Here is a 27933-nt window from a genome sequence, read left to right on the forward strand (position 1 = left end):
ATTTACAACCTATTTTGATCACTATACTCCTACACACTACTCTGTACATATTTTTCCAATACTATATAGTATCATAATCTGTTTTGACTATAATCTTCTAAAAAACTACAATTGACAACCTAAAATACAAAATGCAAAAATACAATTAGGCGCCGGACCCAAAATCGGAGTTGTGGGTGAGTGTATGGTGCGTCAGTCGTAATACGGTTGTTTGAAAATATTCTAAATCAATTCTTCTACCACTACACCCATTCACACACCTAATCACAAAACCCACATTAACAACAAAAGTGGAGCTTGCACACACTACACACTCAGTATGTGTGGGCCCCACCCTTATTGTGAGTGTGAGTGTGTGAATCAATATGTAAATGAATGTGGTGGTAGAATTACCGATTCTAAATTTCATTCACTTTGTTTGTTGTTAGTTTTAAAATAAAAAAATTCTATAAGTTTCCGTATTTTTCTGTCTTTAGTAAATTTTTTTAATATTTTAATAATCTTTTTATTTTTTGAATAGATATATGTTATGTATATTAAAAAGTAAAAAATAAATAAAAAATCACTAAAAACAAAAAAACACGAATGACAAATCAGTCCAAAATTTCGAAGCGAGATCTCTCAGACAAGTTTTGGACGGATTATTTCTGAGAGAGAACTAAGCAAAGTGATTCTGTCCCCACTTGAAAATATTCTGTCCCCACTGGTCTCCCTCCCACCATCGTTCCCCTTCCGACTCGCTCTCTGCACTGATAGCTCTGCACAGCCCGCACAGGGAGAACGACAGAGAGAGAAAGAGAGAGGGAGTAGAAAACCCTGCAAGCTCCGTTTCCATGGCGCGCTTATCGAAGAAAGCATACAACAACGGCAATGGCTTCGGAGACCACGAGGCCGTGTACGATGACGTCTTCAGAGGTCCGCCCAAGTTCGGACTCCCCACTCTCTCTCCTCGCGTCGAGGACTACGCCGAGATTTTCGGCGGCTTCCACGCCTCTCGCGCTTCATCCATCCCCATTCTCGACCTTCCGGCTCTCGACCACGAAGCCAATTTTTCCTTCGAGGAAAGCTCCCATTTCGACTATTCGCAAGTCTTCAGCGCTTCCAACGCTTGCGATTTCGCCGTCACATTCGAACAATTGTTCAACCAGTCGAACAAGAATTCCTGTGACGAAGCTTGGTATGCAATTTTTTTTCTCCAGCTTTTCCCCCTCCTTATGCATTCATTTGGTCATTTATGCCCTGTTGGGAACTTGAGGAAAGTGGGGGAAAAGACAATTGTACTGTTCGCATTACTAAAATTTCCTATTCTCTCTCCTCTTTCTCTCCAAACCTAACAATGGAGTAGAAATTTTTTAAATTTTCCTTTCCTTTCGTTCAATTTTTTTTTTGTTTTTTTATTCCCATTTATTTATGCTGAAAAATAGCATTCCTGCAAAGAATGCTTATTTATTGTTCTTCTTCTTCGTAGTGGTTAATATTTGGGTACTCAAACATGATTCCTTGTAAAACAGCATTTACAGGTTACTGCAGTTAGAGCATGTACAGCCCTTACTGAAATCTCCTCTTGAACTAAACACCATCACCAACACACACCCCCTACCTACCCACCCCAGGGGGAAAAACTCCCTTCACTTAAACCTAGGCCAAATTGAGTTTTATGCAAAATTTTGCTAAAAAAATCAAGGGAAACTCAAATATGTACTCAAACTTTTAACGGCCATTTTGTGTCTTCGAATTCAGAAGAATCAGAACGGTGCCTTTGTTTAAGCTTTTACTCAAATTCATGGTTATATTGAGTTTACTCGTTGAAGTGCTTAATATGGAATGAAGCATTACTCAAATTTGAGCAAAGGCTTAAAATCGTTATGTGATTATACTGTAAAGTCACTTTGGGCCTTCAATAGTGTATTACAAAAATTTTCTTTGAGAAACATTTAGCTTGGTACCTTGTCGACGACAGAATATACCTAAGAAAGACCAATTTTTTTTGGCAAAGAATGTGCACTTCTTAACATTGACATAAAGTTTGTTTTCTCTGAGGGTGTGTAGCACTTGCCTTAAATGTGACAAATGATCCTCTGGATAGTATGTATATTAAGATAACATTGAAGTATATGTCAATGGATTTTCCGATGAAAGATTGAAGGACTTGGTTCATCGGATGAAGGTGCGTTTGACAAACCAAATGGCATGACAAGCCACTCACAGTGGCCCTCTTTAGTCTTAAGGCTGTCTTCCGCTCATCCCCTGGTCGTATCCTAATCTGATGATACCCCCTCCTAATATCAATCTTGGAGAAGATTTCGCGACACTCAACATATCAAGCATGTCATCTAGTCTAGGTATGGGAAGCCTATACTTGATGGTTATTTTGTTGCTAGCGCGACTATTGATGCACTTTCTCCAAGTGCCATCCTTCTTTGGTGTAAAGAGTGATGTAACTGCACAAGGACTCCTCTCTGTAAGAAGCCTTTTACTAAGCAACTCTGGAAATTTCTTTCGTTAGCAACTCTGTTTCATGCAACGGAGGCTTCTTATCTGAAATTGTTTTCTTCATAACTTAAATTCTTGAGCTCGAGATTTTATGGGCTCCTTGGAAATGTCAGGGGATTCTAGCAAGTAAAACGAAAGGTAGTGTTCAGGCTAATGATCTAAACTTGCAAAGGGAGCGCCAAAAGCATTTAATTAAATACTCACCAATATTTTATTACTTCTAGCGAGGATTTTGTGAATTGTTGAAATTGATCTAGGTTTATGTTCTGTAGTTCCTCCATTTAGTTAAACTATTTGTGTAGGTATACATGAATATGTGTATGTACTATGTTTATTTACCTCTCATAGACACTGCTGCAAGTGAAGCCTTGTGCACTGGGTACAACTTTTTTTCTTTCTTTCAAGGAACTCGCTAATAGAACATTGATGCTTGTGTCACAATATGCTGCTATTAAGATCATTGATTGTAGGTTTCCCATATGCCAACGAGGCAATGATATCCCAAGTTTTTCTACGTTGCTTATTTTATGAGCAAGTTTAAAAGCTCAATCATTTTATTTTATTTTTATCAGAAAAGCTCAATCATTTGATGTGTTATTTTGTCCTTATTGTAGGACTCCAGCTCAGAGCGAATCTTTGTCAGATGAGTCAGACCCTTCTGCTGGTTCAGAAAGGAGTCGGAGCTTGTCAAATGGAGAATCTCACCAGTCATGTGATGGCATTAAGCATTTCAATATTTTATATAATAAGGCTAGTCAAGGAAGCAAGGAAGATATCTCAACTGGGATGGCCCTCAGAACTCAACTGCTTGCTGTTCCTGGTTTCACTTGCGTATTTAATGGGAACCCTCTTTCGCAAAAGAAGGGGGATAGGGATACGCCATTTCTGGTAACTGATGTTCTCAACCCAAGTGTGGATTTTAGTGGGAGAACGAGAGAGGGAAAGCAGTTCAGGAAAACCGTGTCACACCAGGCAACCAGTAGTTTTGGCACAATGACCTGTAGAACTGATCTGAAACCTGTTGGACATGGAAGAAGTGCTTCTTGTATGGATGGGGCATTTGTAACTGTAACTGATATCAGCCTAAGAACTCAGCCGTCTCAGTTGCCACCACCCCTGAGGCCGCCTCCTGTTATAGCTGTGAAAGATGGAGATTTGGATACACAGAATGTGAAGTTCAAAGCTTCTAAAAGTTTTTCTTTAGGAGAGACGGCAGGCGACAGCTCCCCACCTTTCCTTGATGTGGAGGTAGATGCAAGTTCATCTGCTGCAGTCTCTGCTGCAGCTATGAAAGATGCCATGGAAAATGCAGAAGCAAAGCTAAAAAGTGTGAAAGAACTAGCGGAGAGAAAGAAGGAAGGTCTTCAAAGCCGTACAAAGCAGGGATTGCACAATGACGCAAAATATAGGAAGGAAAAACCAAGCAGGGAAATTGATGTGTCCAACTGTTTTAACGAAGACAGAACGCTTGGAACTTTTCAAAGAGATTGCAGTGGAATGAAAACTTTTTCTGGAGATGAAAGGAAGGAACTAATGACGATGACACTGGTAGATTCGGATTCAACTAAAGAGGAAGGACATAAAAATTTGGCAACAATTTCTGCAGATAAAAAGCATGGGAAAGATAATTTATCTCAAGTATGTAATGAAAGCGAAGCATCTGTGGCATGGGGACAAGCACATAATTACCAATTAGTTGAAACAGATAAATGCAGAAATAACTTTGACCCGGCAGAGGATTATAGGGTATCAATGCAAAATGCACCTTTTCATGAGCCCAGGCAAGAGAAAAAAGAAACTGCCGCACTTCAGGAGCAAGAAGATGACAATACACAAATAAGAGCTGATAGGGAGGCTCTTGAATTGGATAATGGGAAGGAGGAGAGATCAAAGGCAACTAAAGAGTCAAGCAGGCAAGAGAAGCAGGGGACAAACGTCAATATGCATGAAGAGGGTTGTGAACAGGAAGAAAAAGGGAAGCAAAGCGTTGCCCAACCTAAGATTCCAGTTGAAGCTGATAAAAGTGAAGTGTGTGAAAACCTTGCACAAGTGAAGCATAATGAGCATGGAGTGAAAGTTGAAAGGAAACTGAAAGAGGCTACCGAAAAAATTGAAGATGACGAAACACAAAAGGACTGCTGTGAAAGGGAAGAAAATGAAAGGAGATTAAAAGAAACTCTTGAGAGGGAAAGATATGAGAAAGGACTCAAAGAGGCCACTACTGAACGGGCAGAAATTGAGAAAAGACTGAAGGAAGCTCTAGACCAAGAAGAGAGGGAGAAGCAGCAAGGAGAGGCTTGTGAAAGCAAAAATAAAGAAAAGAGACAAAAAGAGGCTCATGAAAGAGAGGAGAATGAGAAGAGATCTAATGAATCTCTTGAGCAGGAAGAGAACAAGAAGAGATTTAAAGAGGCTCTGGAGCGGGAAGATACTGCAAAGAAACTGAAACTGGCTCTCAAGGAGGAAGAGAATGAGAAACAGCTAAAACTGGCCCATGAAAGGGATGAAAATGAGGAGAGGCTTCTAGACGATCATAAGCGGCAAGAGATTGAAAAGAAACTGAAAGTTGCCTATCAGCAGGGAGGAGATGGGGAAAAACAAAAAGAGGCTCAGGAAAGGGAGGAGAAAAGTAAGGAGAGACTACCTGTGGCTTATAAAAGGGAAGAGAATGAAAAGAGACTTACAGAGGCCTGGGGACAAGATGAAAATGAGAGAAGATTGCAAGAAGTTTGTGGAAGAGAAGAAAGTGAGAAGAGATTAAAAGAGGATCTCGAGCATGAAGAAATTGATAAAAGACCTGAAGGGGCTAATGACTGTGAAGAAACACAGAAGGGAATTGAAGTTGCAGGTTATTTGGAAGAATTTAAGGGATGCAGCAACGATCATGAGCAACATGTAAAGGATGAAAATGGAAGAAGACTAATTTCTAACCAAGGAACTTTTGTGAATGCCAAGTTGGAGACTTTGAAGGCTTCTAATGTGGCAGTTGAAGTGGTGAATGTCCTGACTGAAGAGCAATCAAACTCTTCTGGTCTGGCTGAAGATGACCCACAACATGAAAAGAGCCAAACCAGAAAGAAATACTCGATGGAGTCACTTCATCTACATGATAGTGTGAAGTCTGTTGAAGCTGGCATTGACAGTAAACAAATACAGATAGACAGCGATGAGAAAACTTCTGGAATCGCCTCTAATAATGGTAAGCCACATGTGCTCAGTAATCAACTAGGAGAGAGGGGGCCCAATGTTGAAGAAGTGGAAGTGACGTTTGAGATGGAAGAAACCGAAGATAAATTCATGTCATCACAAGTTGCAACTGAGTTGGTTGAAAATGGGAGGAAAATGAGAGCTGATCAGACAGCTGTGTTGGAGGAAAAAATAAATGCACAACGCATTCCTCAGAAGGCTAGCACAAGCCAATACATCAAAAGGAAAGGAAAGAGTCTTAACAACATCCTCGCACCTGAAAAGAGAGAAAAACAAGATAGCATGAAAAGAGAGCTGGAAAAGGACTGTCAAAGAAAGATAGAGGAAGAGAGGGAAAGAGAGAGGGAAAGAGAAAAGGACCGGATGGCTGTTGATAGAGCCGGCCCTGAAGCTCGTGAAAGTGCATTTGTTGAAGCCCGTGAAAGGGCAGAAAGGGCTATTTTGGAGAGGGCAACTTCTGAAGTACGACAAAGAGTTATGGCGGAGGCCCGAGAAAGGCTAGAGAAGGCACATGCAGAGGCTAGAGAGAGATCATTAGCAGAAAAAGCATCTGTGGAGGCCAGGCTCAGGGCAGAGCGTGCTGCAGTTGAGAGAGTAACCGCAGAGGCTCGAGAGCGAGCTTTTCAAAAAGCCATGAATGAGAAGGCTACTTTTGAGGCACGAGAACGCATTGGAAGATCAGTTGCTGATAAGGCCTCTGCTTCTTGCAATAATGGTGGAATTAGACAAAACACTTCGTTTTCTGTGAGTATTCAGTATTCACCTCATTGGTTATAACAAAGTGCATGCTGGATAGCCTATTAAACTGAACGTACATTGCAGGATCTGCAGGATATGCAATGCCAGGGAGTAGGATTTTCCAGAAATTCATATTCATCTTCCTCAGTCCATTGTGGTACGTGCTATGTAACACACTGGGAATAGTTTTCTTAGTGTAGAAGCTTTTACAGTTTTATACTTGAACCCTAATAAACTAAGAAGCACTCACACTTAAAAGAAGGTGACATGTCGCTGTTGTACGTGTGTCTGACACTGACTCTCCGAAATCGTTATTCGGATGAGTGTCTGACACTATTTTTGCGACGTGTCTTAACACTTCTCTGGTGTCCATGACTAAGAAATTAAGACATTTGTTAGACACTTGCTAACGTGAGACTATCAATAAATTTTGGAATTTGAAAAAGGTGAATAATTTTAAAAAAGTTGAAAAAAAACAATTGGTATGATTAATCAACTTTAATTTGACTTAAAATTTGGAGAGATCTTTGTAAGAATTTGTTTGAGGATGCCTAGTTATGCCTGTGATACATCTTTAAGGATTTCTCTGAGTCCCATGTCACTGTAGACTCTTTATAACTTATTTGTCTTGTCGGTTATATGATTTGGGACGTAAACTTACAGTAATGTATAGATGCAGAACAATATGATTGATATATATAATTGAACGTATTCCCAACGTGTCCATGTCCTATATTATGGGAAAATAACGTCTCTGCATGCCTTTGTTGTCGTATCTTTTCTCCCGTCTTCGTATCCTTGCTTCTTTGCTAAGAAGCAAATACTCCCAAGAAGGTGACCTGTCTAGGATGGGACATCACGTGGGACACTTAGTCTTCCAACCATGTGGGAAATTGACATGTGTCGAGCAGTCTTCCAACCACGTCCTATTTTTGGGCTTCCCTGGAAAATAATTTGAGTTTGGACACTTAGGAAAGGTGTGTCCGTCACTGAAGCACATGTTAAACACTTTTGCCGGTTTGAAATGAGTAAACCTTCTGATCCAATAACATAATGACGACAATGTAGATCTATGGGCATTAATCTCTCCTCCTTTAGGCTTTTGAGTTTAAGAGATTCTCGATTGCCAAAACGTAAGTTCCGTTTATGAGAAAACTTCTAAAATAGGAGTTTGTGGCTTATTTTTCACACTTCTTATCTAGTAAGTGAATACAGAAACTGGTCTTACTATTTTTGGTTTGATAAATATAAATGGATTTGTCACTCACTAATACTAACACATATAACTTCTAACACTCCCATCAAGCTGGAGAATAAGTCTCACTGAGGCTTAGCTTGTTACGTGACGGAACCAGGATTTTCTATATGAGGGGGTGGGCCACAACATGAAAAATAAAATTCTAAAATTTCGATGTTCAAGAATATAAAATATTTGGATGGCCAAATAATACCTATTACAAAACACAATATCTAGGTGATCTTAACAAACCAAAAACAACTAAAAGGTAAAAAAATAAAAGTTTTTCAATTCGATACACCTCAAGCACGTATCAAAATGGAATTTAACGACACCTTAGATCCAAAAGTCACCTATGTATGATTGAGTTGGAGCTAATTGTTGCAGTAATTTTCTTCTCAAAAAATATAACCAAAACATTTATGAGAAATTCATTCTCCATCCAAAGCATGTGTTCTAACAATATATATTTATAGTTGAAAATGTTATTTCTAATCAACTATTTTTATTTAAACAAAAAAAACTTAAATAATTATAAAATTTCGAAACCACGCCCACACTTGCCTCTGTCTTTGGTTGGGTGGCAATCCACCGCCAAGCGCCTAGCCCGCCGAGCAATTTGGCGTTTGTTTTTTTTTAAATATTTTTGTTAGAAACATAATCCATCATTTTTTCGCTACAAAAACAAACCAAAGTGGACTTGAACAACATACCATCAAAAACTTCACCAAACAAGCTTCATTTCGATCGAGAGAGAGAGGAGGAGGGGGGGTGGGGGACGTCGTCGCCGATGAGAGGAGACTGGATTTGGTTTCTCCTTTGGCGATCGGCGCCTCTGGAGTTGCTACTAGTAACGGGTTAGGGCAGATTGTGTTTTGTTATACTTCGGTTTACAACACCAAGACCCTTTTATTATTTTACTACAACACTTAGACCTTTAGCCGCCTAGCCTAGCTGCCTAGGCGTCCACCAAATGCCGCCTAGTCTCCCTGGCTGCGATTGAACCGCCGAGGGGTATAATCGTGGGGGCAGGCCGCCACCGAGGCCGCCATTTAACTGGGCACTTGTAGCCACAAAGTGAGTAGCTATCTCGCCACCATCCAACTTTTCTCAAACAATATGACACTCAACTTTTATGTGGTTAGTCCTCTCATGAAAAACTAGATTAGAAGCAATATAAATAGCTTCTTGATTATCACATTAGAGATTAATAGATGAACCACCCACTAAACCCTATCCCTTCAAAAAAGGAGCGCACCCACAAAATTTCAACTGTAGTGTGAGCCATATCTCTCTACTTTTGTGCTAGACATGCAACGACCATCAGTTCTTACTCTCTCATGTAGTAATATTTCCACCAAGGGAGGTACAATATCCTGTTGTAGATCTCCTATGAGATGGCTCCCCAGCCCAATCGGATTTGGTAAAAGCCTCAACATGCAAGTGTCTACTAGCTTAGTAAAACAAACCATGTCGTGGATGTCGGTTTTCTAAGGGAAGGGATTGACTGGCCTATTCCGCCTGGGGCTTTGAGATAACTTGCAATTGTAAGAGCAACTTTCCAAGAGATTGGGAACCAAACAACACTGTGGGAAGACCTGTCATGTAATAGAGGTACCCAAACTGAACTTTCCTGAGTGTACGTAGTAGTCGAAGAGGATGGTAGAAGCTAGGCAATGATACTCATCCTCTAAAACAATAGCGTGATGGGCAAAAGGACGACTATGAAAATCCCTAAAACACTCAACAATATGATTATTGCCTTCATAGAAAGCGCAATGTTGAGGAGCATGGCCATGACCAAGGCCACCTCTTGTGCACAACACCCTGGACTTGAATCATGGTTAAAACCACAAGCTTCATGCCTAAATCACGATTAAATCTACCATGACCACATTTGTCTGACTCCTAACCACCATGTCTAATATCACAAGAGAAGTAACCACAAGAGACAACGGTGACCGAACCGAAACGAGATCAAGGGTAGCAAAAGAGCAAAACCAGTATTAGACATGGAAGCCTACTAAAGATTGCTGAATTCCTCACTGCGAGAAGTAAACTGTAACCTTGAGCTCCCATAAGTTGAGAATGAACAAGATCATACTGATATCATACAAATAAGAAAGGAGAAAACTGATATTGTATTACTGTTGAAGAAGATAATTATTACATGGCAAAGCTGGGTATAAATAACACTAGGAATGATAAAAAAAGAAGGTAAATCTAATCAAGCCTAATCTGTGCCCTAATTAGTACGATATGATTACGCCTAATCTTTGCCATAAATAGCTAAGATATGATACACCAAAATATACATTAAGATTCATTCCATTCACTCCCCCCCCCCTCAAACTCAGGATGTGAGAGCGGAGAGCATTGAGAGTTTGCCGAGGAAGCGAAATCGAGCTGTAGTGTGGGTCTTCGTGAAGAAGTCAGCCAACTGCAACGTGGAGGGAATAACGGGTAAGGTAATGGTGGCTGACTGAAGATGTTGACGAACAAAATGGCAATCTATTTCGATGTGCTTTGTGCGTTCATGGAAGACCGAGTTGTGGGCTATCTGAATTACACTCTTATTATCACAATACAAAGGCCTAGGCGAAGACCAAACTTGGGCTTGGTAGTTTTGTGATGAAATCTTGGAGAAGACCAAACTAGGGCTTCGGTAGTTTTGGTTCTTTCCTGTATTTTATGATGAAATCTTTGTAGCCTTCGGGCTTCTTACCTTCGGGTATTGTGAAATGAATTGCTTGGCTGCACAAAAAAAAAAAAAAAAAAAGAGCTTTGCCAAACACCAAATCCAATTTAATCACCAATTTACCTCCCAATCTCCTTATTCCACACCCCAATTCCATTCCTTTTTGTTTCATTTCACTCGGGAGAACGAATATTACAAAAATCTTTGAATTTTTAAAGGAACAAGACCAAAGTCGAGTCGGAATGCTAGACAGAAAGCATCAAACGCATATCCTAGAATCACAAAAATCTTTGAAACCATGAAATCGTAAAATAGTCCCAAGCGTGAAGCGCCAAGATGGAATGTTGGAATCCATGGGAAGTTGCCACTCTTTTCAAATGGTCAAACACATGTAAAACGAGAAAACTTTAAATATCCTGCTTAAGAGACTAATCAATCAAGTCCATTTATATCTGTGGCTTTATTTTTGTGCTACTTACAAAAGCGTGCAGAAGATCAAGCACTTAAGGTGAAAAAGAAATTGGTGACATCATTGTGATTGTTTGTAGGAATGGCAACATGAATGGATTTTAAATCCCATGTCTTCGAACCCGAAATTTTGTTACACCTCTAATCCTCCATGATCCCCCTCAGCTAATTTTTTCGGCACTTAAGGTCCTTTCCCCACGATTAGTAGGGCTTCTAACGGGTATTGAGTTTCCCCACTTCCCACCCCAATTTCCATAAACCAAAATGCCCCTTCGGGCATCAAAATAAATGTTATAGAAAGACGTAAGAACATCAAAATCACTAAGACATGGAGAATTAATGCAATATTTGACTTAGAAAAACAACGTTAGTCTATCTTTTTTAGCGACATAACCTAAAATGAATTATAATAAGAATATAAAAATTTAGTCTACAAAGAGCCAAGGAGAATAATGTACTCATATATACTGTATAAAGATGTAAGAAATTTTCGTAAAAAAACATATTGAAGCAAGTATGGGCAGAGGTATATCTTTCGTTGCTAAAACTGTTTTGAATTTAATAGAGAAAGAGAGGGGGAGAGGGGAATGGGTGAGCAAGATGAGTGTAGTGGAAATGAGAATGTTGAGGTGGATGTGGTAAGACTAGACGAGACAGGATAAGAAATGAAACGGTCCGCGAGATGGTAGGTGTACTGGTGTAGCACCTATAGAGGAGAAGTTGAGGGAAAATAGGCTAAAGGTGGTTTGGGCATGTCTACTGTAAACCTGTAGATGTAGTAGTTAAGAGAACGGATAGGATATCTTTGGGTAGTAACGCTATGGGGAGGGGAAGACCTAAATTGACATAAGATACTGTTGTGCACAAAGATATGAGTCTAATGGGTTTGAGTGAACAAGTAGCCTTTGACAAAGCTCAATGGAGAAAAAGGATTCATGTAGCTGACCTCAATTGATTGGGACATAAGGCTCGGTTTGGTTTGATAATCTTTTATTTCGTCTTACCAGAGCTATGTGTGGGGTTGTGACTCAAATCCAAGACCTCGCCTAAGCCTCTGGTTCAGCAAATGGGTTAGCCTAGCTCCTTTGTCCTAACCTGCACCGGCGAGACCCACCGTTGGTGCCCAAGCCGGTCAAAGTCAACTGGTCAGGCGCTTCGATGGTTAAGTAAGCAAGTGCGTGAGGAGAGGAAAGGAAAGTGCAGAGCAATTAGGGTTAGAAGGAATGGTATACCCCGCTGCGTTGATCTCTTTCCTTTATATAGAGCCCCAAGACTTGCTCTCCAAGTAAGCACGTGTCTATCATGCTTTGTAACTGCTTCGGTTGATGTCATACCTGACGTTCTGGATAAGGTAGTTTCTGAGCACATGCATGAGCTTTCACCCTCGTGCGCTCGTGCCCAACTCGTGCGGTAGCTGTTTTGGATGACGTCACACCTGACGTATGAAGTAAGGAGGTTTGGTGCACACGGATGTGTTGGCACGTATGAGTTGGCCGAGCCACAACGTCAGAAACAAACGTAATGTTGATGCCATAGTGAGTTAGCAATCCATACCTGCTTATCAAAATGTCGCTAATGCCAAACCGAGTTGACCAAACCTACCAGCCCGGTCAATGACTCAATCTGATTAGACAGATTCAAGGGGCTACGCCTGGCCTTTAGCGTATTGACTTTGAACGGACTAGTGTATTCGGCCCACTACATCGTGTTCCTTGGTTTAAAGCTATAGGAACCTCTTTCAGTTAGTTTAACCAACATTGTTTTCTTTGGAGTAGTATATACCTATTGAGCGAGTTAGATTATTTAACTTAAAGAAGTTGAGGAAGTGGGGGGTCGGGGGCCATCAAGGGGCCGGAACTATGAGGCTAGCTGATGCACTCTAGTAACCCTCATGAGAATCAAGATTTAACGCATGACCATTAATTGCGATACCCGCATAACTGATGTCCAATACCACTTTGTGTGTGTGACATATTGAGTTTCCATTCATGGAGCTGAATTCAAGACATAATTCATTTTGGCTCCTTAAATGGAAGGTGCTTGATGCAAACCAAAATATCGAGGGAATCAAAGATTCAAAGAAAGAGAGCAAAATCCTATTCAAGGGGATAAACCCCAAAGCGTAGAGAGAGAAACTATGTCTCAATCAATATATTCAATATTCTTAATAATCAAAAAGCTACCTAATAAGCACTCTAGACTTCTATTTATAGACCCTCTACTACAAGGACTCAAAATGACATACATGCCCTTAAACCTACTGCATCAGACTCGCCCTCTTAAAAAAAATCTTGTCCTTAAGTTGGACAACAAGACACAAGACACTAAATAAAGAAAACATAAAGCATGCAAGCTTCGGGTTAGGCATGTAGCCGCATTTTATTGACCATCATCACCCTTTATGCAATAACCCATCTTCAATACGAGCTTCTGTTTATGTATATCCACCGCTTCCTTGCTTATGTGCCAAGAAATCATCCATTTGCCATGCCTCTTTAAGGCTCAACATTTCCTCAACATAGGTGACTACCTTTGGTTCCAAAACGTCACAAGAATCACCAACCATCGCATAGAGAAATTTCAATCTCAACCCATGCCCAAAATCATGCCCAAGACTTTCACGAGTGAAGACCATTCCCAAAGGATCTTCAAGTTGTCTCAAGTTGCCACGAGTGAATTCAACACAGTTCGCTATCTCGCACCAAAGATGATTCGGGAGGCATCTCATGGAAGCAATCATCAAGCTTCGACTCTATGAAATCCTCTAGAACCGGCGGGAAATCAAATACAACCTCTTCTGATTTTGGTAGCACACTCAATGCAACATTAACTTCATTCCATTCTTGTACCTGTTGGCTATCTTCACAATTCAATAAGCAAGGCTCATTGCTCACAAGAATAGGCATTTCTTGTTCTTCATTATTGCCACCAACGTGCTCAAGCCCTTCATTACCCAGCTCTTCTTCAAACTTGTCCCATATGGGAACAACTTCAAAATCACTGCAAGTCTCAACGATACAATCATTTTTAGACACTTCATGTGAAAGTTCATCAAGCATAGGAACAATATCCTTATTATCTTCATATGGAAACTCGTCAAAAAAAGGAATTCCTTTGAAATTACCTCCATAGTCGTCATTTGAAGACTCATCAAAGATGGGCAATTCTTCAATCTCAAAGACACAATCATCTCCAAGAACACCCTCAAGTTCTTCAGTTGGATGTTCATCAAAGATTGGAACATTAGTATACTGATAATCATCATAACAACTTGGTTCTTTCACCTCGTTGACAAAGACAGGATTAAGAACATGATCGCTAGCCTTTTCACAAACTCCCAACTCAAGAGATGATCCCCCAAGCTTGAAGCATTCGAATATTCCACAAGGTGACAAATTTCTAGCCTCCAAGGTGCCGATTAAAGGTTGATTTTCAGTTGGGACCTTAGTTGCACGAAGCAGAAGCGGGGGTGGGGGAGCGGAGGTACCCAGAAGCTCCCAAGGTTGGGAGCGGCTATTTATATTTTATTGTATATATTTTTTAATTTTCGGTGGTTAATATGAAATTACTCAAAATGTAATATTTTTAATTTTTGGGGGTTAATATAAAATTTCTCGAAATATTTGGGTTACACTGTAATTAAACCTTTATAACTCAAAATCCACATCGACTACACCACGGCTACACTTCTTCCAAGCCCTAGATCTAGATCGACACATATTTCGTCTCCCTCTCTGGTATGTCTCATCTCTCTGTCTCTCGCATGTCTCTCTTTCTGTCATTGTGTGAATATATGTATGTATATAGGTCGGTGTCATCTCTCTCTCCCCGTAAGCTCCCATCTCCGGTAGGAGTGTGATCCCGTCTTAAGGGGAGCGCACTCCCATGGTGTTTCTTACTCAGCATCGCCGCGCCTACCAAGTATGCGTTTCCTGCAACTACGGTTGGGATAGCCCCTAAGGGCTTACTCTTACCAAAACTAGTCAAGGAATCGGGATTGTGATGTTGATTGAAATGTAAGAATTCCTCCTTAAGCTTATTCTTCATCTTACCCCATTTCTAATCTTTCCTTTGCCTCTTCTTTGTCGACTAACTTTGAGTTGTTTCCGCCAATCGGAAGCTCTCCCTTTAAGGCAAGTAGATGCCAACTTTACCTTTTTTTCTTCAATAACAAAACAATATTTGAAGACATTCTCAATGGTGTTCAACCTACCAACGAACTGTAGTGGGCTTCCACAAAACTTGGGAAGTTTATTATCAACATCGTTCACCGATGTGTATTCAAATCCAACCAAATTTGCTCTTCGCCAATGTGGAGCACCATAATGAATTTCCAATGCAATGGAATCCTTCCTTTCGGTCGGATGTTGCAAACGCCGCACCTTGTCATACAAGGAACTTGTTTACTCAACTCTTTAATCTCATTCCGATTTTGACTCGCATTTTCATACTAAAGCCATCACCATTGTTCACCTCAAATCCTCTACCTCTAGCACCTCTCCTACCTCTGCCTCTATGAGCCATTCCAATCAACCACACATAACTCCAATCAAATTAACCCCACAATTAACCTGAAAAATACGCAGCTAGAGAAAACCCTGTCAACTCAGTCACGCAACCCAGTCATGCAACCCAGTCAACTCAGCTCAGAAAATTAGTGAATTGGTACCCACCCAGTCAACTCGGTAATTTCCAACCCAAACTCAGCCAAACACAGTTCAAAATCGATGAACAGAACCAAAAGAACCACATACTCGTACACAGATTGAACAGAAAAACCCAATTAAATCCTCAAACCTGATTTAGGGTTCGAAATATGCTGAATCAGATTTGAACAGGTTGAATTGAGTTCGAAATTGTCTGAACTGAGTTCGAAACAGCTCCAGATGGACTGAGATATGATTTTCGAGTGCTGAAATAGGATTTCGAAGGCCTGAAATACAATTTTGAGCGTCAAAATGGTTGGTTTAATCGAGTTCGAATAAGGCTGGGTCAAGTGCGAAATCACCTGTTTGAGGTCCGAAACAGGTAGATCTGGCCTTGTATTGTCGGGTTAGGGTTCGAAAATGAGTAGGTCATGCTCGAAATGCAAAACCGAGTGTAGATCTGGGCATGAACAGTGCCGAAATGGCTGGACAGTGCTCGAAATGCTCCGAAATAGGCTGTACAGTGCTTGTAATGCTCTGAAATGGGTTTTGATGTCTGAAAACAGTAGGAATCAGCTTTGAAATGGTCGATTAGTGAGTTTTGAGGGTCGAAATCGAGGTTTGGACTATTGAGTTGGGTAGATCTTAGGATTTCGAGTGGTTTGGGGGCTCCGGCGAGATTTTCCGGTGCCATTTTAGGTTTCCGGCGAGGTTGGGATCGAGCCTAGATGCTCTGATACCTAATGATGCAAACCAAAATATCAAGGGAATCAAAGATTCAAAGAAAGAGAGCAAAATCCCATTCAAGGGGATAAACCCCAAAGGGTAGAGGGAGAAACTACGTCTCAATCAATATATTCAATATTCTTAATAATCAAAAAGCTACCTAATGAGCACTCTAGACCAGTGTTTTAAAAAACGCGCTTGCTATAACACAAAGCGCAGTGAAGCGCAAGGCATGCGCTTCGAAGATGTGGGCTATAGCGCGGACCCTAAGGCGCGCAAAAGGCGCCGAGGCGCGCGCCATGGCACAAAGCGCTAAGGCGCGCGCCTTTCGTCTGTGAGCCAAAAATCAGATTTGATGGCTCTCACCCATACATAACATCTTCGCGATGCACTGAATAATTCTTTCTTTTAAGTCGATTTCAACCCTAATCGATCATACCCAGTAGAGCAGCTTCAACGACAGCAGCTTCTGCTCATTTTCTTCTCCTCCTGTTCAATCGAGAGACAGCAGCTCCAGGTAAGCTCCTCCTCCTCCTCCTCCTTCTTCTCACATCTCTGTTTTTCTTCTTTCTCTTCTCTCATCACGTCTCTGTTTTTTTTTTTTCTTCTTCTTCTTCTCACATCTTTGTTTTTTTCTTTTTTTTTCTTCTTCTTCTTCTCCCACGTCTCTGTGTTTTTTTTTTTTTTCATAACAGAAAATCAAAATTTCAGATTAGTTAGACTGTAGAAAATCGAAATCAAAATTTCTGTCCCTTCCACGTCTCTGTATGCCTCTAGATTTTATTGTCTTTAATCCTTATGTTATGTCACCAAGGCTAAACATTATTATGTTAGCTTTTCATGGATGATATGTTATGTTTAGTGTTTGGTACTCTCGTTTAACCATTGACATGTTATGTTTGATGACATTTGAAAGTTTTACAAGTGTTTGTTTTTCTTGAAAACTTGTTATAATAAAATTTGCCTCGCTGTGAAGAAAAAAAAAAAATTTGTGCTTCGCGTCAATAAAGCGCGCGCCGTGCCTCGCGCCTTGTGCAAAAGCCCCAGGGGACCGTTGCGCCTCTGTGTGCCTTTCGCCATCTAAAACACTTCTCTAGACTCCTATTTATAGACGCTCTACTACAAGAACTCAAAATGACATGCATACCCTTAAACCTACTGCATTAGTGCTACATTAATTGTAGGTGCAAGTTTGGAAGATAATTAGTCCTACTACATAGTATTATAGTTTTCAAAGTGTCTTTGTCATATTGTGAAGTTGTAAAGGAAGAGAGAAACGTGGAATGGGAACCCTCAGATTAGGGTTATTTTCTCATAGAATGAACTGATTACAATGTGAGATAGTTATACAACACACTAGACTAATTACACTATGGTCCTAGAGAATGAACTAGTTACACAATAGAACAACTAATAAACTAATTACAAATAAACCCATAATCTAACACTCCCTCTCAAGTTGGTGCGAAGATTATCAATCAAGCCCAACTTGAACACAATGGGGTGGAAACTTTTGCAACAAAGTCCTTTTGTGAATATGTCAGCTAATTAATCTTCGGATCTCACAGAAGGTATACATATCAAACCCTCGCTCAACTTCTTCTTGATGAAGTGCCTGTCAATCTCTATATACTTCATTCTATCATGTTGAACAGGATTATGAGCAATGTTTATGACAGCTTTGTTGTCACAGTATAGTTTCATAGAACTATTATTAGAAATTCCCAAATCACGTAGTACTGTTTGGAGCCATAAGAGCTTACAAACTCCACGTGCCATAGCTCTATACTCAGCTTTTGCCCTAGACCTGGCAAGCACTGATTGCTTCTTACTTCGCCTAGTAATCAAATTCCCCCCAAGGAAAGTACAGTAGCCAGAAGTAGAGCTTTTATCATCCACAGAACCAGCCCAGTCAGCATCAGTAAATGTCTCCAACCGCAGGTGACCATGATTAGAAAACAAAATTCCTCTCCCTGGAGCAAACTTGAGATACCTCAAGATACGGTAAATTGCATCCAGACGTGAAGTACGAGGATCATGCATAAATTGACTAACACCTACTGCATAAGTAACATCCGGTCGGATGTGCGCTAAGTATATTAGTTGACCCATAAGTCGCTGATACCTCTCCTTATCAGTGCGCTCCCCCACATCTCTACTAAGATGATGATTCGCCTCAATAGGAGAATCCGCAGGTCCACGGCCCAACATATCTATTTTTTCCGAAAGATCAAGTATATACTTCCGTTGGGAGATAAAAATCTTTATCAGACCTTGCCACTCCCATTTCAAGAAAATATCTTAGTGGTCTCAAATCCTTAATCTCAAATTCTTGAGCCAGACTGGACTTAAGATTGAAAATCTCATCCACATCATTGCCTATCATTATCATATCATCAACATAAACAATAAGGACAACAATCTTACCGGCACCTCCTTTGATAAACATAATATGATCTGCATGGCTCTGTTTGCAACCAAACCTCAACAGAGCCTTTGAAAATCTACCAAACCACGCTCGAGGTAATTGCTTCAACCCATAAAGAGCGTTCTTCAATCTACACATCTTTCCCTCAATCTCTGAGGAAGAAAAACTCGGGTGTATATCCATATACACCTCCTTCTCTAACTCACCATGAAGGAATGCATTTTTCACAACAAATTGGTGAAGAGGCCAATTCAAATTGGCAGCACACGAAATTAGAGCCCGCACAGTGTTCATCTTCGCTGCTTTGCTACTGGAGCAAACGTCTCTTTGTAGTCAATGCCATAGGTTTGAGTAAAACCATTGGCTACAAGTCTCGCCTTGTATTTCTCAACTGTACCATCAACATTCTGCTTAACTGTGAAAATCCACTTGCATCCCACTGATCTCTTTCCTCCTGGAATTGATACCAGCTCCCAAGTGGCATTCTTTTTCAAAGTTGTCATCTCTCCTACCATAGCTCCTTTCCACTTAGGTACCATGAGTGCATCCTGCCAATTCTGTGGAATAGATATAGAAGAAAGACGAAACAAAGGCATGGTACGAAGGAGATAAACGATCATAAGAGACAAACTGGGAGATGGGATGTTGAGCACATGCTCTAACACCTTTTCGAAGAGCAATAGAAATCAAAATCAATAACAGGAGGTTCAATGGGAGAAGATTAATTACCAGATGAGTCAGCGGAAGGGTCCGAAACCTGAGCAGGTGATTGTGATAGACAAGCTGGCACCACACAGGGGGACCTTCCATTTTTCTGTCTAGTTCTAGTGTACACCTTCAAGTTAGACCCTTGCGGCCATTGGGGTAGTTCCTCGATGTCATCACCAATGTCATGTGTTGCTTTTTCGGCAAATACTAGTTCCTCTCCAAATTTTCCCTTTCCCCCTCACCATGATTATGAAAAGTAAATATCTCTTCCTCCCTCATCTCTTCTTGCCTATGCTCCCCCTGAAGAGATGGAGTGGAGGGAAAATAAAAACACTTCCATTGTGTTTGGTTTGCAGTTTTGAGATAAAAAAGTTCTATAGGTTTGCGTATTTTTCCGTCTTTAGTAAAATTTTATAACATTTTAACAAACTCTTTTACTTTTTGAATAGAGCTATGCTATGTACATCCAAAAAGGTAAAAAATTTGACAAAAAATCACTAAAGACGAAAAAATACGGATGACAAAACAGTCAAATTTTGGAGAGATTATTTCTGAGAGGAAAACCAAACAAAGTGTCTGTTTCCCAAAATGTGACATCCATAGTGACAAAACTTCCTAGAGTAAGGATCATAACACTTATAGCCCTTCTGGGTAGGAGAGTACCCAATGAAAACTCATTTATGGGCTTTAGGACCTAACTTGCCATCAGAGGGGTGAGGGGCATGAACAAAACACACACAACCAAAGACTCTCGGAGGAAGAGTTGTGACGCGAAAACTGCTAAGGAGACACTCAATCGGAGTTTGGAAGTGGAGAACACTAGATGGCATACGGTTGATAAGGTAGGTTGCAGTCAAAATCGATTCTCCCCATAAATATTTGGGAACATTCATGGTGAACAAAAGAGAGCGAGCAACCTCAACAAGATGACGATTTTTGAGTTCAGCAACTCCATTTTGTTGTGGAGTGTCAACACAAGTCGTCTGAAAAAGAATGTCATTTTCATCCAAAAAAAGCTCGAAAACTCCTATCGATATACTCAGTGCCATTGTCACTACGGAGAATTTTGATATTCGCATCAAATTGGGTGCGCACCATTGCAGGAAAAGATTTAAAACAAGAAAAGACTTCACCGATAACCCTTAAGAGAGGTAATAGGGGAAGGACCCCAAATATTAGAATGAATAACCATAAAAGGGGAAGCACTCTGTTTATTAATAGGTGCATAAAAAGAACATTTATGTTTTCCAAGCTCACAGGCTTCACAAAGAAACTGACTCTGAGAACAATGCTTAATTAAATGAGGAAAAAGTTTCTCTAAAATCCCAAAAGATGGATGATCCAATCTACGGTGCCATTGATGTAACATAGAAAGGGTTGAGCTCGTATCTGTTTGCTAAGCTAGACCACACGACATGGGTGAATGAGAGGGATGAGCTACAGACTCCAAAAAATAGAGGCGACCATGTGTTTTACCATTGTCAATCACCTTCCCCATATTCAGTTCCTGAAAAACATAATAAGTAGAAAAAAAGTCACAGAACAATTTGCAGAACGAGTAAAACTACTAATGGACAGAAGGTTAGTGGCAAAGTTTGGAATATGTAGAACTGAAGAGAGGGAAATAGAGGGAGATAAGCGAACGGAACCTTTTCCTGAAATAGCAGAAAAAGTCTCATCTGCTATTCTGACCTTATCCTTACCAGAACAAGTAGAGTAAGAATCAAACACAGATGAACAACTTGTTATATGGTCTGAAGCACCCAAACCTATAATCTAAGGAATAACAGGAGAGGTAGTAAGTGCACTGGTTGGGATACCTGTGTGAGCAAAATAGGATGAATTGAGTGCGACAGTGGAAGCGGAAGCTATAGTGAATGGAGAATCAGCCCGAGCCATTAGGCACCTGAGAGATTGCATATCCCCTTGAGATAAGTTTCTAGTGGAAGCCTTTTGTTTATCCTCCAACATTTCAACAGAAGAATAGCAATTCCAAATAAGCAATACCGAGTCAACTCAGTCAAATTAGTGATTTTAAACCCAAATTCAGCTAACTCTGTACATAATAGGTGCAGAAAACTGTCCAACGGAGCTGTATAAGATGTCAAACAGTACACTAGCACAGATTGGGGTCTGAAAAACCTTGAATATACCTTACCCATTCAAAAACGAAACTGACGAGGGTCCAGCGAAGTCTGACGAAACTGACCCAGTTCTTGAATGCACCAAATACCTCGGATGATCAAGCCAGTTCAACACGAATAAAAAAAACGAGTGACCCAGTCAAAAAGAGAGCCAAGAACGATGACCCAGTTCAAACAGAGGTCGCCAGTGGTCTGAAAGTCATTCTGGTGGTCGGCGAGTGCTCTGTTGTGGCTGAAGATGTTCAGCGAGTGGTGACCCAGTCTGGAACAGGTCACAAAAGGAGATTTGGGATGTTGGAGATCTGAAAAAACTCAAACTGGGCTGTTGGAGACTATGTAGCCTCAAACAGTGCTGGAAGCACAATACCCAGCAAAAAACGAGAGCCAAGGAGGGTTGCCGGATGTCGGGGAGGGGCGCCGGACGTCGGGAAATCAGCGCCGATGGTCGGTGAGTGCTAGGCTGTGGTTGCCTGAGATCAGTGACCACTAACGAGTGTCTGTTGTTGCCAATAACCAAAACAGAGCTGCTGTTTGCAGTTGTTGTTCAGTAACGATGGCTCCCTTTGATCAAACAGGTCCCCACGCATCACGTTCTCTACAAAACACAATGGATGATGGATCAATGCTCTGAACCATGTGAAGTTGTAAAGGAAGAGAAAGATGTGGAATGGAAACCCTCAGATTAGGGTTATTTTCTCATAGAATAAACTGATTACAACGTGAGATAGTTATTCAACACACTAGACTAATTACACTATGGTCCTAGAGAATGAACTAGTTACACAATATAATAACTAATAAACTAATTACAAATAAACCCATAATCTAACACAACACATATGTATGTATTTTAGGACAAAATTAATCGCCAAGTCAATTATAAAACATTTAAGTTCAATAAAAGAACGGGTTTGTTGAAATATTTGAATCAAAAAATAATTTACTCAATGCTATTTCCGTTAATTTTTTGGGTAATAGAAGTTAGGTTGAATGGAAAATGGTAAATCAATGCTCCAATCATACGTTACTTTTGCATGGGTCTACATACCAGACGAATTTCATAAGGCCGGGGCTAGGGGATAGCTTCTATAATTTTGATTTTTGGCTTCTCCTTTGGCTCTTCTTCCCTCTATGGGATGAAGACGTTTATTCATGGCTTACTAAGGTGATGAGAAATGAAGTATGGGGCTGGTGTATGGGCTGCTATGGGTGATCCATTATGGAGCATGAGGCTGATGAATAAATGAGTTTTGGTTCTCCATCTATATACATGTGTTAAGTTTTGAGATTTCTATTCGTGTTACGGGTATCCTAAGTCTCTGTTTTCCGAATACTAGACAAAGATATAATTATCAATGTTAGTTTTGTGGGCAGATGTGGTTCGTTGCTGGTTCTATCCTCCCAGTGAATGTGAACACTGGATGAGGAAGTGTTGTGACCTTTGGTTTCATCTCGAGCCAGTTTGAACCTTTTTGTGGGGAGGAACATGGGATTAAGGGCAGTGGTTATTCGCCTGTGAATCACGTGGCAGATTATCTTATACATCCTTTTGATACTTCTTTTTTATTTACCTTTTCTGCGGTGGTCATTTTGTTGGGTGCCCTGTCCACATAGTGACCAATAATAATTTTCTTTACGTTGTGGATTTTTGTTTCTCCATCAACCTTTGACATTTTTTCTTCTTTTTTTATAATCACGATGTGTTTCCATTTTCTATATCAAGCTTCCAGTAACACTCTGAGATTTGTAGGATTTGAAGGTGAATCAGCTCAGAGGTGTAAAGCTAGGTTAGAGAGGCATCAAAGAACTGCTGAGCGTGCAGTATGTTTCTTTTTTCTCAATTTGGTTTCCATTGGTCTGTAGAATGGGTATTGTTTTGTCCGCACCTATTATTCTGAACTCTCACCATTCCTGTCATTTTTTTCCAGGCGAAAGCTCTAGCAGAGAAGAACATGCGGGATCTTCTTGCTCTAAAAGAGCAAGCAGAGAAAAACGTAAATATCATTCCATATGTGTAATTTCCACGACCATGAACTAGCACTTCTTTTCAATTGCTCAAATTAATATATGCTTGCAGAGATTGGCTGAAGCTCTTGATGTTGAAGTGAAGAGATGGTCGAGTGGAAAAGAAGGGAACCTTCGTGCATTGCTTTCAACATTGCAATATGTATGTATTAATGACCTTAATCCTTCTTGAACGTAAATGTGCTCTGTGCTTTTCTTGGTATTTACACAAATTCAAGTGCATTCTGAACTATTGTTATGTTTATACTTTTCAGTTATGGCATGTACTTCCCATAGAAAATGAAAAGACAATTCAGGGCAGAATCCTCTTACAGAGTTGCAATGTGTGAGCTTGTCTACGGGGCTTGTGTTGTTTGGCTGTTTGAAGGTCCCATGAATCTGTTTTTCAGCCTACAAGCCGTTTCAGTGGGATCCTAATAATTGGTGTGATGTAAATCCTAGAGTGCTAAATTCTTCAGGCTTGACTTGATCACTGTCTTGAAGATGTATAGATTTATATATCGAGATCACTTAGATTGGCTAAGTTATTAACATGACTAAACCATACAAGGAACCAAATTTACTATTGTCCATGCTACTATTTCTGGATTGAGGTATTTGGCTGCAGTGACAAATTTGCTTCTGATGCAGATTTTTTATCTTTTATTTGTTCACTTGGTTTTTTATGGTAATTGATTTTCACACTCCCCTTTTTTATAACCACAGTCCCTTTACTGTCCTCTTGAGAAAGATTATACAAATAAAAAGGTTAATTTTGTAAATTCACACGGACAACAAGGGAGTGTGGTTATGAAAAAGGAGAGTGTGAAAATCACTACCCTTTTTATAGTCCTTCAGAAACTGAACAAGGTCCATATTTTGTATCCGTATAATCTGATATTATCTGTAATAATTTCCACGTTCAATTATCTTCCACTTGATGGATGCTATCACTGTTTTATCCATGCTTCTATGATGATGAACTTGTTCAGTACTAGTATTCATCCTTGATAAAAATAAAAAAAAGTGTCCATCCTCGCCTCACTTGGTGCTCTAACTGTGTATTTTTCTGTAATTTTCGACTAACCTGAGCTCTAATTGCCTTTTTTTCATCCATTCTCAGATCCTTGGGCCTGATAGTGGTTGGCAGCCAATTCCCTTGACAGAAGTGATAACTTCTGCAGCTGTTAAGAAAGCTTACAGGAAAGCAACTCTATGTGTTCATCCTGACAAATTGCAACAACGAGGTGCTAGTATACAGAAAAAGTACATATGCGAAAAGGTTTTTGACCTTCTGAAGGTATTTAACTGGCTTCCTGTTCTTTTTAGTAATTTGATTTGATTTGATCAATGACTATATGTTCTAGAAAGCATTCATTTGTATTTAAAATGAATCCAATGCAATAGAAAGCTGAAAGTCCTTTTGATTAAAATATCCTTCTCATTTCTTTTGTAGCTTCGTAAGGGTAAAATCAGAATGGTCATCCAATGGATACTAATTCTTAGTTTATTATTGCAGTCGTGTTATTGTTGAGCTTGATATGGTCTTGTTAGCTAGTCCACTTTACCTCCTCCTTGTTTGGGTTGGGTGCGTTTTACCTACTGCATGTTTGAACTTAATCACATAGCCCCATGTGGTTTATGAATCAAACTGCAGTCTATTTCTCTTAACGGAACAAGGAAAGACAAAAACACCCTTTCATTTTTAACTCCATATTCAGCCTACATTACTTGGAACAATCAAGCGTTTATGGCTCTGTAAAGCAAGGGGTTGAAGAACGGTCCCTTTGGATGCTTTATCAACGGATAATGACCGGGGGAAAATCAGCAAATGCTTATCCGGATTTCACCGAAAGACTTCTATGTGAAAGAATTAGAGCATACCTGTAAAACCCCATCTCCTCTCTCTCTCTCTCTCTCTCTCTCTCTCTCTCTCTCTCTCAAGCCGAAGTGAAAAAACAAAGGAAGAAACAACAAAACCAACAACATAGACCAGTGTATTTATGCGTCGATGGAAGAAGTGCCATCCAAAACATGGGTAACGTCCTTGAATTTGTTAAAGGAGTGAGGTTTATTAGCACGAAGCCACAAACTGAGTTTTTGTAGCTGACAAGATGATGGAAGTTCTTTTTCTTCTATACTCTATGTGTTGCTTGCTTGAGGTCTGGGTTAGGGTTTTGGATATAGGCTCATAGAATTAAAAATTACAGTTTGTGTTTCTCAGGTTTGATTTCAGTGTATTGTGTGCAAGTTATTATAGCTTAGGTCTAAGAAGAAACAGAGGAAGAAGAATAAGAAGAAGAGTGGCATTTTAGCAAGTTTGGGATCAGATAATGGTGATCTTGGGTTCAAATAATTAATGTACCTATACCCACTCTACAAATATGCGAGTGGGTGACACCTCTAGTTAATTTGGATAAAAATTTTGACTTTGCAGTTTAATCCATACTGCTATCGGGCCTACAATGTCGTATGTCATGGAGTGTTGGGCCACCAGGATAATAACATGCGAGTAAGATTTGAAGCTAAAAAAAAAAATGCGAGTAAAATGAGTGTAGCTGAAATAAGAATGTTGAGATGGATGTGTGGTAAGACTTTGTGAGATAGAATTAGTAATTAAATCATTTGTAGAATGGTAGCGATAGCCCCGATAGAAGATAGAAGTAATTTGGACATGTTTATCATAGATTGCCGATGCAGTAGTTAGGAGGAGTGATATAGTTACGATTGAGGATAACACTAAGAGGAGGGGTAAACCAAAATTGACATTAAAGGCGGTAGTTCGAAAGTATCTCTGTCTTTTAAATATCACGAAACCCGATGCCCCCGTTCGGTTTGGGGGCAAATAGGGGCATGCCCCTATTTGCCCTCAACTGTTGGATCTCCATTTTTTAATCTCAACCATTGGTTGGATTCCTCTCGTAGTAAGTGTAGCCATACATTGTGGTCACCACCAGGGGCGGTAGCGTAGTGGCTCATGGCTCACTCCCACAGGGTTTGGGTGGCCAAGAGGTCACGGGTTTGTGTCGTGCTAATGACACCTCTCGAATTTGGTCCTCTTGCGAAGTCTGGCAACGGTCCACTAGCCCTTGGTGGGGCAGTAGTTGCTGTGGTTCTTTGGTCCCTTTCGGGACCCGCCGCGAGTTTGGCGTCCTTATGGTCACGCCCAGGAGAGGGTTGCTATGTTTGGTCACCCCCTCTTCCACTTTTTTGACTTAGCAAAAAAAAGAAAAAAGAAGTGTGATTATACATTGTAGTAAGTGTGGTCATATCATAGTAAATGGTATGTAAAGCCACTTTGTGTGGTAAGTAAAATTGCAAATTTTTGTGGAAAAAATTATAAAACCATCTCGTTTTTGGGGGGGTTTTGATCTAATGGCTGAAATTTACTTATTTTTCAATCTGAAGGTCCATACCACTCAGGGGCATAGCATGGAAGAAAAATTCAGAAAAAAAAAACGTATTCATGTAGCCGACCACAATTGATTGGGACGGAAGGCTTGGTTTGGTTTGGATCTTGGTTGGACAAATTATGAACACCGTAACTAGCACAGAAGGAGTTCCTGCAATGTTCTAGCATTTATTGATATCGAATCGACCCCCTCAATTATGACCGTATCAGATGGACCATTAACACTACTGGAATCTGTATCCACTTTTTACCAAGTATGGTGTTTGCAATCTAAACATTGTGGGTTTACAGTGTGCACTGCTATAATAGGGGTTTGTCGTATTTCTTTATTGGTGGATAGATCTATAAGTCCATGGAAGAAAGGGGGTCAAGGTCCTGTCATGAAGCAACAACGATGGATACTTTCTGAGATTAATCGAGTTTGGATGAAAACACATTGCAGTAGTGGAACATCACTTTCACCATTAGGAAGAGGCGAATATGGGCTGATCTTTGCCACGGGCGTCGCGTTTTCATCTTAACAGAGTACAGGAGAACTGTTGTATTCAATTGGCACTGCTCCTTTTTGTCGTTTTCATCTCTTGCTTGGAACAAAATGTTAGTGTGAAGCAACTAGCGATTGCATGTTTAATAATCATTGCGGTAGTGAACTGATTATTGTTTTCTTATGCTTGTTTTCAGGAAGCTTGGCACAAATTTAACTCGGAGGAGCGGTAGTTCGGCCTTTGGTGCTCTCCCAAAGGGTGCAAAGTTGTGGGTGCAAATACTCGACCAAAAAAAGTTACTTCAGCGAAGCGAGCCCTGCAAACAAATTTGTTTGGTACGAGACCCCATTTTCCATCTCATGGTATTTAACTGCCGAGTCAAGTTTTATCCCACTGTCTTAGTCTTGTGTGGAATTTAACTTCTCCAACTGAAACCAATTGTTTCCAGTTTCTTTAAGTTATAGCATGCTTCTTCCCCCAACCTTTTACCAGGCTGAAAACAATAACTGGTTTTAATTCTCATGTGCAATTTAGTTGGC

General features: G+C 40.2%; 1 protein-coding gene across 1 annotated transcript; it reads left to right on the forward strand.

Annotated features, from left to right (window-relative positions):
• The first annotated feature begins 595 nt into the window (after positions 1 to 595).
• On the forward strand, positions 596 to 27933 carry LOC131303406 (auxilin-like protein 1). The gene is made up of 8 exons (XM_058330253.1): positions 596 to 1177; positions 3108 to 6444; positions 6523 to 6595; positions 23244 to 23314; positions 23422 to 23487; positions 23571 to 23660; positions 24621 to 24797; positions 27591 to 27933. Exons 1-8 carry the CDS (start codon positions 834 to 836, stop codon positions 27624 to 27626), a joined length of 4194 nt encoding a protein of 1397 aa, XP_058186236.1. The 5' UTR covers positions 596 to 833; the 3' UTR covers positions 27627 to 27933.

This window comes from Rhododendron vialii, chromosome 10a (assembly GCF_030253575.1).
Source record: "Rhododendron vialii isolate Sample 1 chromosome 10a, ASM3025357v1".
NCBI lineage: Eukaryota > Viridiplantae > Streptophyta > Magnoliopsida > Ericales > Ericaceae > Rhododendron > Rhododendron vialii.

Bases quoted from the DNA above. Each gene is read 5' to 3' on its own strand.
- LOC131303406 (XM_058330253.1), top strand. From the start codon at position 834: ATGGCGCGCTTATCGAAGAAAGCATACAACAACGGCAATGGCTTCGGA. The intron at 1,178-3,107 runs GTATGCAATTTT...TCCTTATTGTAG, and splicing joins AATTCCTGTGACGAAGCTTG to GACTCCAGCTCAGAGCGAAT. The intron at 6,596-23,243 runs GTACGTGCTATG...TGAGATTTGTAG, and splicing joins ATCTTCCTCAGTCCATTGTG to GATTTGAAGGTGAATCAGCT.